Genomic DNA, 21,601 nt, shown 5'->3' with positions numbered 1-21,601 from the left:
GTCAAGCATCCATTCAGCTTCAGCCACCTGTTCCCAGCTGTCAACAGCAGGGCATTTACTTCAGGGCTGACATGCCGCCTCTCTTATTGTCAGGGTCGTCATATCATAAACTCACCTAATGTGACCCACTTTTAATAACTCTGTGAAGTGAGCCAGATGCCAGAAGCCAGCAGGGCAAAGTGCTAATTGGGAGGAAAGTTTGACATTTATGGATTTGGAAAAATAATAGGGGAAAAATAATCACACAGAATTATTTCGAGGAAAAGGTCTGCTGCACGTTCATGCCAGAGTTTTGTACGTCACACGGATGGTGGAAAAAAAACACTTCTGTTGGTGATATTATGTATTACACAATTGATATTTCTTTTTTAATTCCGGGGATGTGAACCAGAGGAACCTATTTACAGCCCATAAAGTACGAGTTTATGGAAAGCCAAAGAAGCACAGGAGAACCTGGCTTAAAGTGAGGGAAAACTACATCTTCTGTAGCAAAAGAAAAACTTGTTTTGGTGAAGACAGTTTGATTGAGGAGGACGGTCAAGTGGAGCTGCTGCTGCTATTGCCATTTAAGTTTGAGATTAAATATTATGAGAACATCTTTAAACATTCTTGCATATTTATACTGACACTTACTGCATGTTGACAGGCAGTGTGTGTGACTGACGGAGAGAGGATCCTGGGATTGGGAGACCTGGGCTGTTTTGGGATGGGCATCCCAGTGGGCAAGTTGGCGCTCTACACTGCTTGTGGTGGTGTTCCGCCCCAACAGTGTCTTCCTGTCATGCTGGACGTAGGCACAGACAATGAGGTGAGAGCTCTGTACAGCACACAAGTGGTCCCACCAAGCCCACCAAAGGTTAAAAACACATCACATCTTTGAACCATCAGGAAGAACCAAAAGGTGGTTTGTCCTTGAAATTTGAGGACCAGGTTTTACCTTTCACCATGACATTTATTCAGTGTTCCAGGTGGAAAGCTACACATCTATAACCTCCGTGGGCTGACTACCTGTCTAGACAGTTGTAATTTGAAATCAACTCAGTGAAAGAGAAAACCTTTTCTGGAAAAGTCCAACCATTTGTGTTAACTCCATCTTCAGCCTGAGGCAAAAGGCAGATATCAGGCCTCATACTTTTTGTGCTTTTGGTGCATTCTGGTACAGATTTATATACAGCCAAAGTGGGCAAGTTCAATTAAACTAAGGTTCCATATATTCACAGATAAGCTCATGTTACTTGATAGTAATAATGAGTATTACTGCTCTTGACTTCTAATGTACTTCATTCTCTTCAGTCGTCTGCTCAAGTTGCACCAGGCTGCACGTCTTAGCGCTGCTCCAAGATTGCATCTCGCTCCAGTAAAATCTGCCCCTGCTTAGCTGCACGTCCACCCAATTTCTGTGTTTGTTCAGTTCATGTCTTGCAGCTGTAAAATTGTTGCTTGTGCAGACACACTAACATTACAACTATTATAGCAAAGACTGAGCAGGACTTGGAGCAATCAGGAGTGAAGGTGACCTATCACGCAGCATTGACTTTTTCATATAGTTGCATCTCTTAACTAAAATAAGACAATCTGCCAAAATCTGGAAATACAGAAGATACTGGCTCACTGTTGGGAAAGTTGGTTTTATACCAAATATTACTGTTGCCTACTTTCTAACTTCTTTCCAGAATGTGAACCTTGAGCCATTTGAGATAATAAAAGCAAGACTTCACACTTTGCTTACTGACTTCTTTTTCTTCTTCTTCACCTTTCTGTGTTCCCCACATAAAAATTGATGTGCTCTTCCTGCTCAGCTCTCAACTCCACTTCCTTCAAACTCTTAAACTTCATATATCACCCCAACAAGTTATTAAAACCATCAGTTTGTAATGTGCCAGCAGGGAAAAATTCACAAGACTCTAACTAAGCCAGGTAGGTCTCGCCTCAGAAGAAGCCAAGAAAATGAAAACAAATCTCACTATTTAAAACCAGGGAACACCCATAACTTTGCATAAGTGAGGTAAGCAGCACTGACCGATGCCAGCTGGGAAAGCACCTCTGCCCTTTGCAAGCCTGCAGAGCAGTACTTATCCACCTGGTACTGTGGTCCCTGCTCCCATCAGGAGATGATTCAGACTCTGGAAGGAGGTTTGCGTTTGTCTGAAGCTCTGGACCTCCTAAGAATAGTCTGTGAACACTTCTGTTCACGGTTCTCTGTCTGGGCCAAGGGTGTGGTTGCCTTTAGATACGTTTGTGCCAGACAGAGCTAAGCTTCGCCTGTCAGGAGCTGTCCTTCATTTTCCAGCAGTCTTCATGTGCGTGAGGTTGACCGGACCATGCACGTATTGAACTTACAATGTAAGAAGTAATAATATTTATTATGGTAAAAGTCCAAGGAAAGAAAAACATTGGAATGAAAGGTCAACTTAAAAAAAAAAACAGGCATGTAATGTGACAAACTGTTGTGTGTGTGTGTGTGTGTGTGTGTGTGTGTGTGTGTGTGTACATATTAAATATCTCTGGATTACGGGAAGCAGGCTGCTCCGCTCTTTTCAGTACACTGCAGCTGTGAGTGAAGCTTTAATGGGAGCAAATAGAGAGGAATAAGCTGTGAGGTAGTGGTAGCTCCAGCTCTTTAATAAAATGACCCTTATTATGGGATTATATTTGCCCTTGAGTAGATATATTGAGGCTGGTTGGCCAAAACCCAGAGAAGCTAACCCTATGACTTTGCAAGGATTTTTCTCTATGTTTTTGCAAACAGTTAGTTCAAACACCCTTTGATTTACCTTCTGCACTGGAAGAGATCATTACCACTATCAGTCTAGCTGCGTGAGAATCACAAATATGGGCTTATAATCTGAGCAGCCGTGGTCTCTTTAATAATACTGCCGTATCAGTTGGGGTCGGGGCTTGTCTATATACACACACAGCATGAAAGAATGTACATGCTTTCAGTTATTTTCACTTTCTTTGATTCTTGTTCCCCACTGAGCTGAACTATCTGTCTGTGTGTCCTTTGGCCTGCTTTCACCTGGAGAAACCCCAACACTGACACAGGCAGAAGTAAGAGTCAGTGATGTCATTTTGGACAATGGGCTACTTGTAAGCATTTGTATCTGAAGGGACTTTTTGTAAAGTCTTTCCACCTCTACTTGACAAAACATTTTTTGTGAAACTCCCTCATCGGCAGCCCTGTGTGCATCTCATAGAAATAAGATGTCTTTTCTCTGTCAGCTATCAGTTGATAAACACTTGCAGCAGAGAACATAAGGGGCTTCTGTGCCTGTGGAGAGCATGAACTGTAGAGCCAAACAGGAGCAGTAATCCCTCCTGAGAGAAAAGCTACTGTACAACCCAAAAGACAGCTTAGCCAATCAGCAAGAGATGATCTAGGACCGAGAGACGTCTTGTGTCGACAGTTGAGTTCACTCAGTCCATTTAGAGCTCACCTGGGTCATTAGCGGAGTAGTGCTGTAAAGGACCAGTATGAAATTCAATCAGGTATATTGTTTTTTTAAAATAAATTTTACCTTATAATTACAGCTGTTGTTTTCTTATGTCAAAAAACATTTTATAAAACAAAAGAAGTGGGCATATCATTTATGTCTTCCACCATGTTAGTGCAGTACATCTAAAATGTACAACTAAATTCAATGTAACTGGTCCAGAGACTGTCTCAGATAAATCAATATATAAATAAAACAGTCCTGTTTCTGATGACGTTGTTTGTTTTGAATGTTCTAATGTGGAGAGTTAGCCAGCAACATCTTCAACTCTTAGCAACAGACTCTGCTAACATGTCACCAGATTAGCTCCAGACCTGGTCATTAGCCACTTAGCTTTTAAATACAGGGTAATGCCCAATGTACAACTAAAGCACATTAAGAAAAAATCTTTTTTCTTTAAATATGTAATAATCTGACACATAGTTAGATTGTCCAGTTAGACATGCACATTTTCTGATATATTTTAGTGCTATATTTTCATTTGTAGAAATGGGGATTATGATTTATTTCTGCTTATTGCATCATCTGGAAGAATCAGCCTCCATGGCATTGTGCATGTTATGGTTCCATTTTAAACTTGTCCTCCCTGTGCCTAGAACAGGCCATTAAAACCTTGCCAAGGAGTGAGTTGTCAAGTTCAAATAAATATAGCCTTAAACCAACTGCTCTGCTCTGGGACATGAGAAAAACTTTGACCCTGTCATGGAAAGGTGGCTGCTGTCCATCCAGGCCTGTCTCATCTTGGTGGATGTCTCTAATTATCTATCACCACATGTAAAGGTCACGTGTCCCAAGTGGCACAGCAATTTTATGGATCAGTACTCCCGACTTTGAATCAGAATTTCCTGCAGGTCCCTGCGACACAGCCATGTTTGGTCCTGCAGCCATTATTCCTATCCATCTATGGACACTCACTCTGTCAACTGTGACACGGCAGGTGTGTGTGGCAACCAGAATAAGTGAGAGCTGACCATGAGAATTACGTAGGACACACTTTACGGCAAAGTCTGCAAATAGTTAAATATTGTTTTATTTTAAAAATGAAAATGGAAAAATATCAAGAGTTATGATCTCCTCGGTCAGAAAAGCCTGCAGACTGACATGAAGGAGGTATTGCTCGATGTCTATAGGATCGCACACATGGTATTTATTACGGCAGAGGTCGGAGGTCCATAGAAAACACTGGTGTTTGCGTGTGAGCATGTATAATCCACCCTTTGTCTTTATATACAGTCCTGAAGAACTGCAGTGTTTGCTGTCTGTGATACACTGTCAGTCTAACTGTACCTTTACCTTTATCTTAATCAGTCATCCATTTTAGGCATTTAGTTTTACAAGTCAGCACAAAGTAATGATCGATTGATTTAGCTGACACTCATGAGGTGTGTGTGAGTGTGTAATATACAGTATATGTTTGATGTGTTTTCTGATTTATTATGGATCTTTTGCATAAGTAGTGTGTTTTATATTTTACTGCATTGTAATTATTGTAATATAAATCTGCCAGTCTGCTACTATATTTATAAAGATAATATCATTATCTTTGTTATTTTTGCAGGCACTGCTGCAGGACCCGCTCTACATTGGGCTGAGGCATAAAAGAATCCGAGGCCAGGCCTATGACGAGCTGCTGGATGAATTTATGAATGCCGTCTCTGATAGGTATGATAATATCAGCCCTCCATTCATTTGCTCCTTTAATGCCGTCTGCTACCGTCATCATCCCGCAGACTGTACTTGATGCTCCTGAAAGAAATATGCTAAGCACTTCAGCGTGGTCAGTGTTTGTGGCATTCAGGGGTCTGGAAATGAAGTCAGTGCGGATGAAAGTAGTTTGAGAATCTTTGATGTAACTTCAGGTTGCCAGGCAAAATCAGTCACCATTCAGCATACTGGCATAATGGCATTAGCTTATTGAAAAGTGATCAGAGAGATGTGGTCACTTTTTTGAGCCTCTGATTCTCCTCAGTCAGATGGCTGGGAGCTGCCAGTCAACCATGTGGAGGATGGCGTCTGAGGTTTCGTTGGTCTCCATATCTGTTTCTTTTGAAAGGAGTGAATGCCCTTCCAATCTCGAGGAAAGTTTTCAAGTAAGAGTGAAAGAACAGAGTATTCCAGCCATTCCAGTCAAACCTTCTTCCACAATAATAGTTAATACTTTTCCTCTTTAAGACAATCCAGTGCCCATCATGAAAAGGACCAAAATAGGTGACACGTCGACAGAATCATATCATAAAATACTACTGAAATAAAAGGGAACAAAATAGAAAGTTTCAATTTTTAGGAGCCTTTTCACAACCTACCATACAGTGAGGAGTAGTTTGTTCATTTTATGTTATTTATATTTGTTTGACGTGGGCTTTCCTCCAGGGACTTTTTAACAACCAAATGTTAATTATGGTTTTATTTGTATATAGTATGAATAGTGTAAATAATCAATTCATAATCAATATAGAAAATGTTGAATTTAGCCTGGTGCACTATAAATGCTCACAGGAAGTCAGTAAGGTTTGGGTCAATGAAGGATAAAGTCTAGACATCACTATTCTGCTGCCCCTTATCTGAAAAAAAAAAAAGTTTCTTTAAACACATTCTCTTTTGTTTCCTTTATTTCCTGTTTTGGAAATATTTAGAAACCCTAAACTTGACTTTTCATGTAAACAAAGATGTTTACTTCAGTATAGTGTGCGACCCACAATTTGTTTAATAGTCTGATTAGACACCGTCATCTCTGTCCTGGGAAAAAAAATACACAGCGTCTCTAAATCAGATGTTGAGAAGCAGAAGTTTGGATACACTCCTTTTGTCTCTTTATTGTCATAAAATCAACATGTATTGTGTTTTCTCCAGACTGCACACTTAATATGTGTCATGTTGTCCCTGTGTGCACGTGGGTCGGGCGAGGTTTTAGTCCTAAACCAAGGCGACCTGAAGCCTGAGTCTGGGTTCCCTCCAGCTGGCACCAGCCCTGACTCTAATAACTGGGTGGCTTCTCAACTACAGGGAACAGCGATGCTTTTTTTCCTCAAAGGAGCCAGATTGGCGGAAAATGAATAATTATGGGCTTAGAGATTGAATGAATGATTACAGCTCTGCCGTCTTTCAGAAAATCATGTTTGGTATCCGAAGAAAGAAAGACGCATCCTCTAAAATACCTCAGATTGATTCATCACCAATGATTGGAAATGTGCAGGGTTTGTTTTAAAATTATGATTTAACATCCTTAAAATATTTCACTTTGTTAAGTTGGCAGGAGCTGACAACTATCTGCTAATGATAAACAATCATCCTGTGGTTGTTTAGTGTTCAGGCAGAAATAATGGTCATAATGACATTTCTTCTTGCACACACCCTCTGTACATTCCTATGGATGAACCTGGCCTCAGCTGTGGGTGTTAAACCTTGAACTCTTGTATTTTCTCCCAGGGCTTTTCTTTCACCACTTTGTCAGATTTCATCACACTTCCAGGTTGCCAGCGTGTGCAGTTGTGGAGGGATGTGTTGGTATGAAAAAAAAAATCAGACAAGTGGTAATTAACTCAAGAGTGGTCTGAGTCACACAGGAGATACACAATAAACTGTGTTGTGGAGACACGGAGACTGAAGGCTGCTTAAGTGTAGTTTTACAACATTCACTGGCTAGTGTTCTAAACCATGCTCTTTAAAAAGAAGTAATGGATAATCAAGTGTAGACAAGGCTGTAACTCCAGGAATCAAACATCCGACTGGACCTCGACTTGTTTAGTCTTGGTTCATCTTTGCATGATTCATTTACTGCTGAGACAGATCCATTTGTCTGACATAATCAGTTCATTACTGAGCGTCAGCCTTAATGGGTTAATTAGTAGCAGATGTTAATGAGAAATGCTAAAATGAACAGAACTAGACAGCACTCTGTTGAGCAAGCGCTCCCCAAATTGGACTGATTTCACAACCTATTGTGTCGATGGTAACCATGGTGATGCAGAGCACCGATAAAGCCTCATAAATCAGGGCTGGGTATGACTGTTACTAACTTTGAAAAAATAATGCAAAAGCAATGCAAACTGGTTATAGGGAAAACCCACATGTGGGGCAGAGACGCTGAGACAGGCTGTGTCAGATTAGAAGCATTAGAGTTATTAGAATAAGACATGCTGCCTCTAAGATTTGATTGAACTTTTATATAGTTGTAGGTGTTTTTTAAACTCTGCACCGAAGGACCAATGGATGGAGAGTTGGATGCATGGAAAATGCTAGAAAAGGAGAGGGTATACATATATAGAGAGAATAGCTCCCTCTCTTTATAGATGGGTTCAGGGACTTATGGAATAATGTGCATCGAGAGATGCTAACTCTCTTGAGTCTGACGGGGCCGGGGATTTATTAAGGCCTCCAACCCAAAGCCCCTGGAGGAGGTTAAAGACACTGTGTGTGTGTGTGTGTGTGTGTGTGTGTGTGTGTGTGCAGAGCGCCCCAGTCTGTGACCTCCATAATTGAGGTCTTCATGAATGTGTTCCAACTAAAATGTCTCGGTTCATACCTTCTCCTCTGCGTCCAGTCTGCTCCTCACCATTGGAAGTACATTATACATGACATATTTGCTACAGGCTGGAGGTTCATATTACATCAGACCTCAGATGAAACCCAACTGTTTCCTCCAGGACTTGGCTCTCGCCTTAAAGTCACTCGTCCTACACATCAGCCCAATCACATCAGCTAAAGTGTTCTCCCACATGGCCATGAGCCAGTTGCATCATGTCTGATGGTTTTTTAGAAATAATAAAGCATTTTAAACGATGTCATAAGCATTTACTCTCAACACATAAACTGATTTGCCCAGATGTCGTATAAATATCTGTTTAACCAGTGAAGAATGCAGCTTTTCTTTACTGAAAATGAAAGTAACTCTGGTATTAAATGATATTTATACTGTTTGTTTTCTTCTTTTAGTTTTCTGATGGTCTGGCGGATTAATAAAACCCTTCATTGTTATTTCTGCTGCTGAGAAACTCATCCAGTGCTCACTGTGAACTCTCTCCCACTAAGCAGCCACACCTGCAATACAAAATGTAAAATAGAGTCTGATGATTTCTTCCTTGGACCAATGAACTAATATTTTTATTCAGTTACAGTTCAATCTTTTACTATTTGATTCAAATTCAGTTAAGTATGCACATTTTCCATCATTTTTCAGTAATTACAGCAGTCTGTCCTACTCCTTTCATTTTTTCCTCTCCTGATGAAAGATTAATAGAAGTTTCCCAGAACAGTCAGGAGCATGGCTTGTATTTTTCATCTTTTATTGGGTGTGTCCGTCCTTGCTTGTGTTTCTGCCTGTGGACTCTAACTCTAACTGTGACACACAGAAAGGTCCTGCCTATTTGTCCTTCATGTCTATTATTATTTCTCCAACACTGCAGAATTCTTTTTCCAGGGACACTAAACCAATGAAAATGGTAAAGTTTACAGCGCAGTGTTTCCCACCATTTTTTCCCCATAGCATTTTTAGAATTTATATATGCCCCCTTGTTTTTATATATTACAATGGAAAAAAAATCTCATGGCATACCACTCTAAAAAAGATAATGAAATATAATCATTTTTAAGTTTCAATTTACTCACTATTAACTTACTCAGTTTCAGAAAATTGAATATTCATTATAGATGTTAGGGGCAGTTACAGTATGGTTACTTGGATTGTGTCTGAGTCCAGACTCTACTGAAGCCTATATCTGTCCAACTATCATATATCCTACGATTAAAGGTAAATGGTGAAAATAATTTACAGCGATAAACGGATGCCCATGTCTGGAGGTGTTTCATTGTGAGCAGTCACTGACTGACACTTGGACTACTGTTAAAATCATTTTGGTCAGTTTTGCAGAAGCACTTTCTCTTTACAGCCGTGGTTTTTACAGTGAGGCGCTGCCTCCTTTTAAAAAAGATTTGTCTTTCTCATCTGAAGTGCAGCTTTTGTTTTTCTTTTTTTTTATGGAGAAAAAACCCAATTTTATTAAACCCATTTGGCTAACGTGTCGAAAAAGGCGAGAACATCTTTTACATCACGTACTCATTTAACAGCATGAAGTAATCTTGAGTATTTCTTGACTGTTGTTTTCTTAAATTCGTTAAAGAGAGCTATCAGGAGTGGGGTCTGATCTCTTCAGGAATCAGACTTTCTTTTTTCCAGAAACGGCAGTGAAGATGTCAGATGAGTTGATTTCCCTCCAACAGAAGCTTTGTTTCAGACAACACAAACAGTCGGACCCCCTGTGTTTATTGGTTCAGGACAAAAACCAAAGGGCCTTTTGTGTTTTCTTTCTGTAAACCCACAACCACAGAAGGTCACGCTGTAGTTTATGGTCTGTGAACGGTCGTGGCGTGTTCATACCTCAGCTCTTTTCAAATTCATGCCTTTTTTTTATCTTTACAGTTTTTGGAAGGTTGCACTGTTGTCAACCAAAAGTGAATACAGTTGTGACATGAGTTTGACTCGTGCAGACAACTTTCCCTCTACGTCCACGTCTTTGCAGTGATCTTGTTCCTGTGTGAACTCCTGTGACCCCTCAGTAGCCAGATGCACCACACCATAGAAGAAGGGGCCTTGGCTGGCAGTGGAGAAAGGACACGGATTCTTCCTTGACTCCTCTTTCTTTTCTTCTTGAGCTCAAATACAATGAGAACTTTATAGCTCCCTTCATGGCCTCATTATTCCGACCTCTTCACATAAACTCTCGGTGCTTTAGCTGTGCTCTCTGCTTGATAGAAAACACATTTCTCTCCCTCCCTGATGCTGCTGGCCGTCCTGCAGGGAGCCGGCATCACTGTCAGTATCTGTGTTAGGCATCAACGCCTCACACTCTGGCAGAGGGCAGGGATAAACACGGCCCCAGCAACAGCACGTTAACTTTTAGAGCTCTACCGGTGGATCACACTCTGAAGTTCTTCCTTGCGCCTCTTCCGCTCTCCACCCCATTCAACTCCTGCTGCAAATCCGAGCAGTTTAGCAGTGAGCAGTTTAGCAGCCACTGTAACAAGTGGGATAGAGTTTAACTGAGCTGTTACAATAGCAGTGCAAACAGATCTTATTCCTCACGGGTGGAGCTTTATGGAGAGACTGTAAAAGTAGCAGCAGAAAGTTGGAAGAATGTGAGAGAGACAGAGAGACAAAAAAGATTCAAAACATCACTTTTCATTCTTCAGCTGCTGCTCAGTTGCCCAGAGATTTCAGGTGTTTGCTGTGGTTCAGACTGATCTTAGTTTCCTGTCACCAAACTGTCTGGAAAATGAGTGTTGGTGAATTTCGAAATGGGTTTAACACACATTGTTAACATCACACTGTTTATCTTAATGCCGAACCTCAACAAATGTTAATCCCATAGATCCTGTTGGTCTGAACTGAGATGCTAAATGATTGTAGTTTATGTGAGGACTCTCCTAAAAGGACCACATTATGTGATTTATTATTATTTACCACCATATTAATATTTCTTCAAAACTTTTGGTTTGCTGACACCAACTTTTTGGACCCGACATAAGTATATATACATGCTGAAGCATTTTATATTTCAGGAACTAATCAGCCAAGACTATACTGTATCAGTAGCTCCTGTACTTTTAACCTTTCTGTTAAAAGTACAGAAATGTGTGTATGTGTGGTTGTGTGTGTGTTATATTGCTGCTAAATCTAATTTATTGTCCCACTAGACCTGATTTTTCACTTCTCGTGTTGTTGTTTAAGCAGACTCCTGTGTGGACTGCAGACGTGATAGGTGGTCTGAACAACAACCAGTCCAGACCAGTAAACCCTGCTGGTTTATTGGTGGATTCTTTGGTCTTTTTCGTTCAGATTTTCTGTGTCACTAATTCTGCTCCTTTTGTCTGACCTTGACCTTCCTTATTGAATTTCAGTGCAGACTGCTGTCAAACAGTCAGGAGAACAGGTGTCAACTCGTTAAATGTAAATGTTTATAAGAACCGCGTACAAGGGGTTAAAGGTCATTCACTCACTTGTAGGCTAATGAACTGCTTCTGCTGATGTTAAGTCATTTTATTGTCCACAGTCTTACTAAATACTAAAGTACTGGAGTTTAAGCTGGTGTTACCACATTAGCACAATCTCTATAGGACGCCATTCATTTTTGATTGTAAGGAGAGAGTGCCCCCTTCTGGACTGATACACTCCTTTGACACAGACTGTTCACTAGTACTATATTTTGTTTTAGGAATATTTCAGTTCAGCGGATTTAGTAACTGTATTTTATTTGTCACAGGTACGGGTCAGACTGTCTGATTCAGTTTGAGGACTTTGCCAATGTAAATGCTTTCCGTCTGCTGAGCAAGTATCGCAACAAGTACTGCACATTCAACGATGACATCCAAGGTATTTCCATAAATAGTTTTCGATGACAAGCAAGAATATTGATTTATTGTTAAAAATTAAAATTACAAATTCAGGAGTCTAGCTTTTCAGTAATACGGTGTTGATTCCTCAGGTACAGCTGCTGTGGCAGTAGCTGGGCTCCTGGCTGCTCTTCGTATCACCAAAACCAAAATGTGTGATCACACCATTGTGTTCCAAGGAGCAGGAGAGGTGAGTACAGCAGTCAAACTGAAACTTTACATCTTTTTGTATTTAGTCCATAGTAGTGGTCCATTTGTATAGTGGTTATGAAAAGAAAAGTGTTTAGCTCTACTTTAAACAAAGGAGTTCAATTTATTTTTGGAATTTCTAAGGATGAACTTAATTCATGTTCCGTTTTTGTGGCATTTTATTTAGACATCGAATAGTTCACATGAAGTGTTCCACTCTGATTTTATTCTTCCCATCTGGTCTTCCTCTTAGGCAGCAATGGGAATCGCAGAGCTTATCACCATGGCCATGGAGAAGGAGGGACTGCCAAAGGAGCAGTGCTTGAAAAAGATCTGGATGGTTGACTCCAAGGGTCTCATTGTCAAGGTGTTAAAGAAAATCCTACAAAGCATGTTCTTCACTCTATCTACTTTATTACTTACCAGAATAAGCAGTAAAATATTATTGTGTTTTTTTCTTTATTATTATCTATTATTTGTCATTTAACCTCAGGACAAATGTCTATGACTGATGTGAAATCCCACCATAAAAATATCTTTGTTGGATAAATTCTGAGCTGGTTAGAACACAGTTTTCTCCATATTCTAGAAAAGCATTATCCTGTTTGCTTACTTGTAACACAGGGATCCTTCTTTGGAAAGAGGGCTAAAATCTCTCTGGAGGTTTACACATCTGTTTTGTTTGCGCTATCCATTTTATTTGTTATTCCTTCTTCCTCCTCACCGTTCCATTTCTTCTCCTCTGCACTGTTCTTCCTCCAATCCTTCTCCCACCTTCAACGTCGATGACTTTCTCCTCTTACTCGACTTTATTCCCACACGATCATTGAAAATGATTTGTGCTGTATTGTTTCAGCGTTTGTTTTCCTCATCTTCCGCCCTCTGTCCACATCCCTAGGGTCGGGATAGCCTGACTCACGAAAAGGAGAGGTTTGCTCATGAACACCCACAGATGAAGAAACTGGAGGATGTCGTACAGGAACTGAAGCCCACAGCTATCATTGGTAATTTACTTTCTTTACATCTGTTGTTACAGTATGTCGCTTAGACAGTGAGAAGAATTCACTTCTGACGTTGATGTTGGTGCCTTGATGATCTCAGTGTTTCTTTTGCAGGTGTGGCAGCTGTTGCCGGAGCCTTCTCTGAACAGATAATCAGGGACATGGCGTCCTTCAATGAACGTCCAATCATCTTTGCCCTCAGCAACCCCACCAGTAAGGCTGAGTGCACTGCTGAGCAGTGCTACACCTTCACCGAGGTAATCTCTCAGCACATTTAGGATTCCTGTTGGACACATTTTAAAACAATCTTTTCTCCATGGTGAGCTGATGTTCCAATGCTCTGCAGGGGCGGGGCATCTTTGCCAGTGGTAGTCCATTTGACCCAGTCACACTCCCTGATGGCAGGACGTTCTACCCCGGACAGGGGAACAACGCCTACATCTTTCCTGGTGTTGGCCTTGGAGTCATAGCGTGTGCTGTCAGACATATTAGTGAGGAGGTGTTCCTTGTTGCAGCCGAGGTACAGTTGAACACAGAACATAGAGGTGATGCTGGTAACGAAGCACAGAAAATACATGCAATTCTGTGACCTGCTGTTTTAACATGTCATGTCTCATGGAGACTTCAACTACAACTACACCAAGTGTTTAACAATCTAGTGAATGTCGCTCAGTAGGAAAATGCATTTGCTGTTCTTTAGGCTCTTGCTCACCAGGTGACGGAGAAGGATCTGGCAGAAGGAAGACTGTATCCTCCTCTCTGCTCCATCAGGAACGTCTCTCTCAACCTGGCTGTAAAGGTGATGAATAGCAGACAAACAGTACTACATGTCTGTAGTTATGTCATAGTTGGTGGTTGTGGTTTCAAACTCCGTAAAGTTAATCTCCTTTTTGCGTTACAGATTATTGAATATGCTTATGAACACAACGTGGCCACACTTCACCCAGAGCCCTCTGACAAGGAAGCGTACGTGCAGTCACTGAGCTACAGCACTGACTATGAGGAGTTTGCCGTGGACTCATACCGCTGGCCGGACGACACTGTGACTGTGCAGTCATGCAAACTTTAATGCACGGGACACAGACAAGGAAGCAAAGTTTTGAACAATATTTTCTCAAGAACCAATGATGTAATATAAAGAGTAGCACTTGGTTGTCTATATATATATATTATAACTGCACTTAAAATGTTGTTATCCTTTAAAAAAAATAAATAATATATACATATATGAAAATACTATCTTGGGTTAAATTTTGTTGCATACTAGTAGGAATACAAAGTATGTTATGACTTTGACTAAAATTCATCTTATTTTGATTTTTACAAATACAGAATCCACATGCATTTGGACTTTGGGTGAGTATTAGGTCATTTCCATTCATCTTTATATATTTTTTGTCTTACTATTTGTGAAACATCTGTTTATACAATTATTAGGTTTAATAAGTGGTATGCTGGTGTATTTAATCCATCGTATGGTGCTTTGGCTCCTTCAAGAGGTCAACCTCTATTACTGCAGTTAAACAAGAAAACTCTCCCTCGAGAATCATGTTCTTAATTCCCTTGCTTGAAAACAACAACGATTCCCTGTCTATCTGTTTTGATTTATATGTAAACTAAATGTAATAAAACCAAACAGATTTTAATATTTGTGAATCAGTCACAACCAGACAGTCAGTTCTAGATGCCTTGATCTGCAGTTCTACAGCCAGCCTTTATATGAAATCAACACAGACACAGTCAGATCAGTCAGTGCTCAGTGACGGGTGTCTGTCTGTGAAAGACAACGCTGTCCTCCCTCACTTTTTTTCCTCTCACCCTCGGGGTGACCAATACTCTGACACAACAATTAGTCTCCAACACCAGACTGTCTGTGCCACATGTTGTCACGGTTTGAACTTGTTCCTGTATATTTACTAATTTTCACTCTGTTAACTCAGACACTGCACCTATATTTGGGGGATGGTGAGACCCTTTGACCTCTGTGTAAACTGGGAAACATTGTATGAATTGTTTTATTTGAAATAGTTTCAGCATATTTATTTCTGAATGTCTGAATCATTACTCTGTTATTGACTTGGGCTGAGATGAATTTCACTGTGGCTGTTTTAGCATCGTATAACTGTTGTGCTACAATTACAGAATGTTGCAACATTTGTGGAGCACACTTCTCCCCATCTTAAATAACAGTGATATGGAAGTCGGGGGCTTGAAACAAGGCATTAATAATCTTGTCATTGAAACTATGAAGTCATGTCATATGTTCAGAGTACATTCTGTCTAGATGTCTGACCCTGATATACAGCTGATGTACTGTTTGACCTTGTTTGTGGATATATGTTAAAGACGACCTTGAAAAGACCTTGATCGGTCATGTGACCAGTGAAATTCAGTCTGAACCCCCTGAGGAAAAGTGACCTCAGGGGTCCATAGAACCGTCCCCCCAGTCTGGGAGAATCAAACCTTCACCAGTACCACCACCCAACCCCCACAGAAAATATCTCTGTTTACCAGGAAGCAGTCATGACTTATAGTTAAAGAACCAAAACCTATTAAAATGTTTACTCAATGAGTGATCTGTGAGGAACGACATATAATAAACGACCACTAGAGGGCGCTCCAATATGCTTTTTTAAAAATATGGGCCATTAAGGCCCCTGTGACCCCATAGGCCAGGCTCGCCTTCCCGTGCGCTGACAGACATAGACAATACTGAACGACGAACATTAAGGTGCAATAACAATAAGGTGCATGTGTAGCTTTAAGGTGCTGTATGGTCTGTAACTAAGGTGCTGTATGGTCTGTAATATAAGATAATGACCTAATGCAGTAAAAGCCCACATTACCAGTCATCTCATTTACAATGAGCCTATTTATCCAGCTACAATGTCCCCGACTGACCATGTACAAAATGCTATAATAAACCTTTAATAATCTCTTTGTTACATTTTTAAAAACTAGTCTGTTTATGTTTTAGACCAGACTATAGAAACTTTCGGTGAACAAGTAAATAGAACTAATTAAATAGTAAGGACACGGTACACACTGTGTCTGCATTCAGAGCTAAAAGAGCTTCTGTTATAAATGTATATGTAAAAAATGGTAAAAGTCTTTTTTATTCTTCTATGTAGAGAGAGATGTTTTTCCTGGAAATTACAGTAGATACATGTTTTTAATACATTTTAAATAATGTTGGTGTGTTGGTGCCAGACCCAATAATGTTGGGTCTGGTATTGACTAATATGCCAAATATAAATTGAAACAAATCCATTTTATTTCTTTTTGATAATGTCTAAATCCATTTTCCACTAGCGAACGACATTTCTACACATCTGCAATACCCACCAGACGATAAAGCCTTAATTTGTACATTTATTTTGTAACATTTTTTTACTGCTCTGTTCTAATAAATTCTAAACGTTCACACTGCATTTAAAAATAGGCCGAGTGTAAAAAGCCCTTTGTTTCTGCAGTGTTACATCTGCTCCCTGCATAATATATCCGAGTGGTAGTCTGCTGGACAATAGTCAACAGGTCAAGGATTTTTCATGCTGTTTTAGTCTAAGTCTTTATTCTCCATAGTCACAATGGCCCCATATATTGAAAGCACCAAGTGCTGAAGTGTACATTTTAATGCAGTCAGTACAAGCAGTAAATATGAATCAAACAACCGACGTCCTGCTGCTCAATGCCCTTTTGCTACAAACATATTCATGAAGTCAGGCGGTGGAAGAGGTGGAAGGAGCAGTGACAAAAGAAAGAAAAAAGTGTTCTTTTTTGGCTCCTCTTTTTATTAATTCAGTGACAAAAGAAAGAAAAAAGTGTTCTGCTTTGGCTCCTCTTTTTATTCATTTTCTTTTTCTCCTGTCTGCTGAATATGAATGTGAGGACTGACATTGTCAACACAAACACAAGACGTCAGAGAAGTGTTGGCTGAACAGCCATGTTGTATACTCACTCTTCACCCAACTGGTTCTGTACTGTATGTGAGCAGCAGTGGTCTGTAATCACAGGGGCTGATAATCTGGTGATGTAAAAAACTGCCTTTGTCAGCTGTTCCACTGTCCCCTGGGTCTGTGGACACTGTGTCACACCATGGCCCATCACACAGGTTTGGTGCTGGCAGCCATTGGTGGTCGCAGGTTTCCAACAGCCTGTTGTTTCTCAGGCCGGTACCACACGCATGTACCAAACAGACGCACCAACGCCTCCACAAGTTTTTACATAATTTGCATGAGTCCTGATTAATGTGGCGGCTGTTGCCATGAAATCTAACTTGACATGTGTGATCACGACCCAGAGTCGGGTTTAATTAATTAAGGTCTCAAACACGCGGCACATGGAAGTCATTCCCTGCAGCTGAAAACAAGAAAATGACGTTAAAATAGCCCACATAGAGCGACTCTGGAGAATATTTGGATGTTGATTTTTGGAATTAACGTGAACTCTGGGTTTTTGTTCTTAAAGCTAAAGATGGTGTTGTGGAGTTGTGAAAAGAACATATTATTTTAAGCACTGCCTTCAGCTCTTCACCATGTCTTCACCGTCCACTGAAACATGGGCTCATGTCATCCAGGCTAGTGCTTCTTCTTCTGCACTGAGCTCCAGATGGATCAACACATGCTGAAAAACATTACAAGCAGTGACATTTGCATGTGACCCAAATCTCTCACTTCTTGTTCACCATGCACACAAGTCACACGTCAGGGAGCACAGTTAGATAATGATCCTGTATCTGAACATGATTACTGCAAGATTTGTTTCTTTTCATACAAAGACACGTTCCTCTGATCAGCTGACTTGGCTGTTTGATGAGGTTATATAAAAAATAATTAGAAATACTTTAGGTTTTTATGTGGTTTAGTCTTAGTTTGGTAATATGATGACAAAATCATGTAACTGTTTTACTGGCTTAATGATTTTAATGACGAATTCAGTATATACACAGACAAACAAGTATGTCTAACATTTTCTGGACTTTATTATTTTTTCTTTTCTTTTTCTTTAAATGGAGGCCGTGTCCACTACTGGGTCCACAGAGGTATTTCACAAAGGTTGAAAAAAAAACAAAAATGTTATATAAGAACCTTTTATATATTATTATAAACCTTTATTTATGTACAGTGCTAAAGAAAATTTAACAAGAAAAAAAAGTGTAGATGAACCAAAAATAGGTCAAAAAAGGTTTATGGACATATCACACACCCAGGTCTGACTTTCAACATCTCTGTAATAGAGTGTATAACATGGGACCTTAACTTTAGACAAAACACCATTCTATCTATTGTATATTCACACTTGGCAAAAAATATAAAACCTTCCCGTTCTTAGTCAGACTTAGGTTTTTACATGTGTCTCTGATTTGATTGGACACATTCAACATCCATGTGCTTCAACATGCACATGTTTCCAACAATGGTCTCGGCTGCTTGTTGTTTTTTTTTTCTGTGATCTTCATTAATTCTGTAATTGTTTGTTGCCAGTGATTTACTGCCAAAATTTGCGAACATCAAAGCATTTCCTCTCCTCTCTGAAACCAGACACAAACCATTAAATTAACATGCATATTACATCTTCAGCTCAACAAGTTGCCCTAATTAATTATAAGAGGCAACAATGGCTTGTGGTTGTTGTGGGTATAGAAAGTAGTTTATCCTCTTTTGCTTGGAGCTTATAGTGTGTGTGCCCAGCCTTATGCATGTATGTTCCGTGTGTGTGTGTGTACTGATTACAAATGAGGACAGATAGGTTGTATGTGATGGTAATGCAGACTCCAGGGCTCTCTTCTTCACCCATTAATAACCAGCTTCCCTTTGAACAGGCCTTCAGTTTTCTCTTTGCATCGGTTGCAGCATGTAAATTTGTACACTGTGTTATCTCCTTATCAACTCAAGGGCCCACCTGAGTTTGTCCACCTGACGGACAGTTTAAAGAACCTACAAAGGCTGTATTTTCCCTTTTTGATCACAACCTTACAGGGTCGCGACCTGGCCGACATCACACGCCGAGACAACAGTGAAAACTGAAAACACTGCATGTGCATATCTAATGACCATGACAGGACTGTGGTCTGAGGACTATACCCCAAAACTCCCCTTCTCATCAGCCACAGTACCAAAGTGCAGCAAAGAGTGAGTGACTTAATAGTGTGATCAGCAGGAGTTAATTTCCCACTGACTTGTAAATACGCTGGATCACATTTTCTCCAACTCAATGCAAATCTCCAAGGAAAAATTCTGAATTTGATTAGTTTATTATGAATTTATTTCATTCTCTGTTTCTCTGCTTCAGTCTGTTCAGAGCCACAGTGGGAGGCTGTGCTAATCACAGCAGAAATTGTGCAAAGGTGAGATACACAGCACACATGTCACCAGTTAATTAAAGGGCCACACACCGTGTCACTGCAGACAACTGTTCTTGTTTATAGATGCTGTATTATTATATAGCCAATCACACATTTCATCAGCGGTGGTTGAGTTGAGGTGAAGTGAGTGCTTCAACAAACAGAAATAAATGTAATAAATAGTTAAATAAAAGTAAAAACATCTCCAGTAGTTGCTGCTGTTTTTTATTATCACAGATTTCACTTAACCTATCATTTCAGATTTTATTTGGGGCAGAAGAAAATTCTAGAAGAGAAGAAACAGAATGACTGCATAAGAAAACACGCACACTTAGCATAGAAAGTAATAATAAGAAATAATTTGTACTTGGACATGAACCAGTGACCTCCTGCAGTACCACATGGAAACACTTCATCTTTGAAACAAAAAACAATGGTGTGAAGCGTTGGGCCTCTGTGTGTGTATAGATGCATAGTGTGTGTGTGGGTCAATTTTGCTGGGCTCATCATCTATTGTCAGCAGACACGATGGTCTGGAGCCCAGGCTCCACTGGTCCGTCGACCTCCAATACCTGTAAACAATGGACCTAAGTGAAAACACAGTCTGTTATTTCCGTGTCGTCTCACACTGAAACAGCTGAAGAAGAAGACCAGTGTTATTTGTGGAAGCTGTAAGTTTGCTTTAAACACCGAGGCTGTACAGTTTAGTACAGTATAAACCCTTCCACCAGTATTCACTAATTTTGAGCATTTTAAACGTTGATCATTACACAGACTGTAGAGTAACACAAATCAGACCAGACGACGTCCAGCGCCAGTCTGCCTGATGAGCTTTTTAAAATGTTCTGCATCAGCTCACTGAATTACAGTAACCACACTCCTCAGGTTGATTGATAAGAATGTGGCAGCAATGTGAGCCCGCAGGCTGAAATTAGAATTACACTATGATAATTGTTGTATGTTCCACAATGAGGCCAATATGTGATTTAAATGATGTCCATGTGAATGTCATTCATGTAGGTCATGGAGTCGTCATTAATCCACTCACAGACGGCAGCGGGGAGGATGATGTGAGCTCTGAGTTACACTGATCTAATCAGATAAAAGACAGTTTCACCAGACGTTTCAGCCTCTGCGCTTCCTCCACAAACTCACTAGCTCCCCGTCAGCACGTTGGCGTCTGTTACACCCAGCCCTGACATGATGCAGTTAATTCTTGTTGATATCTTTCGTGTCTCGGGGTCCGCCTCTGATAGTTCTTTACACTCCTGTGCACCAAAGAGCCTCAGCCGTGTCCTGGACTCTTCTGATGAATATTCAAATTCCTGATGATTGTTGTTTGTCTCTGTCTGTCGGTGTCTCAGTCTCTGTCTCTGTCTCTTTCCACCTGCCTCTCTTATTATTCTCGTAGATGCTGTAAGCTCATGTACCAGTCCATGTCTAGTTCCACAGGCAGGGCCTGGTTATTGTCTTAGTAGATGTCTCATAATGGCAGCTGTTGACCTTTTGAACTTTACATAACATTTTACTTATTTTCTTACCTCTGTTTTCTGTTCCTGTTTCCTGTTTCTTACCTTTTTTTTTGTTTTGTTTCCCAGCTCTGAAGTGATGGGGGGTTTTGTCAGGTTGTATCTCCCTACAAATTACAACTTTATATATATATATATATATATATATTTTTTTTTTTTTTCAACACATCATTAAATGCCTCTAAAACACGTTACTCAAACAACACATTCCCAGGCTCTACCTCTCTGCCCACAGAGGTGATCAGATGACTGTCATTTGTCCACTTGTCTTTCTGGGTCGGTCACTCTCTCCATCCCTAACTCCTTCAATCTCTACTGCTGCTGGTTGGTTTCCCCGAGGCCAGTCAGACTGGTCAGTGAAGCCTTCACTGTCTGTCCTGGGATTATTGGACAGGTCCTGAACCAAGAGATGCCTCCTCACATTTTCTGTTGGACGGTGTGAGGAGGCACGGTGACGGGTCTGGATGTGATGAGATCCAAGTAGCAGTAATCCACGAGACTGGTGGAGACGGGTTGGGACCCTGGTGTCCTATTAAGTTTAGCCTGGAGGATCATAAGGTCACAGTTTTGAGTGTCTGGACTGGACACTGGGTAAAATGCAGTCTGATTGTCCACAGTGTAGATTCTTGTGAGGCTCATACAATATCTTTGCTACCGGAT

General features: G+C 40.4%; 1 protein-coding gene across 1 annotated transcript in view; it reads left to right on the top strand.

Moving 5' to 3' along the window:
* Window positions 1–15,312, top strand: part of me1 (malic enzyme 1, NADP(+)-dependent, cytosolic) — a 53,987-nt gene extending 38,675 nt beyond the window's left edge. The window contains exons 5-14 of the mRNA XM_008323639.3: window positions 647–808; window positions 5,053–5,156; window positions 11,750–11,859; window positions 11,972–12,069; window positions 12,322–12,435; window positions 12,967–13,072; window positions 13,184–13,326; window positions 13,416–13,589; window positions 13,770–13,868; window positions 13,971–15,312. Coding sequence (XP_008321861.1) covers window positions 647–808; window positions 5,053–5,156; window positions 11,750–11,859; window positions 11,972–12,069; window positions 12,322–12,435; window positions 12,967–13,072; window positions 13,184–13,326; window positions 13,416–13,589; window positions 13,770–13,868; window positions 13,971–14,138 — 1,278 coding nt within the window. The 3' untranslated portion in view covers window positions 14,139–15,312. The remainder of the gene's footprint in view (window positions 1–646; window positions 809–5,052; window positions 5,157–11,749; window positions 11,860–11,971; window positions 12,070–12,321; window positions 12,436–12,966; window positions 13,073–13,183; window positions 13,327–13,415; window positions 13,590–13,769; window positions 13,869–13,970) is intronic.
* Window positions 15,313–21,601: the final 6,289 nt, after the last annotated feature.

Source organism: Cynoglossus semilaevis, chromosome 13 (assembly GCF_000523025.1).
Source record: "Cynoglossus semilaevis isolate Cse_v1.0 chromosome 13, Cse_v1.0, whole genome shotgun sequence".
Taxonomy (NCBI): domain Eukaryota; kingdom Metazoa; phylum Chordata; class Actinopteri; order Pleuronectiformes; family Cynoglossidae; genus Cynoglossus; species Cynoglossus semilaevis.
The sequence above is the reverse complement of the archived record's forward strand: the minus strand, read 5'-3'. Positions and strand labels throughout refer to the sequence as shown.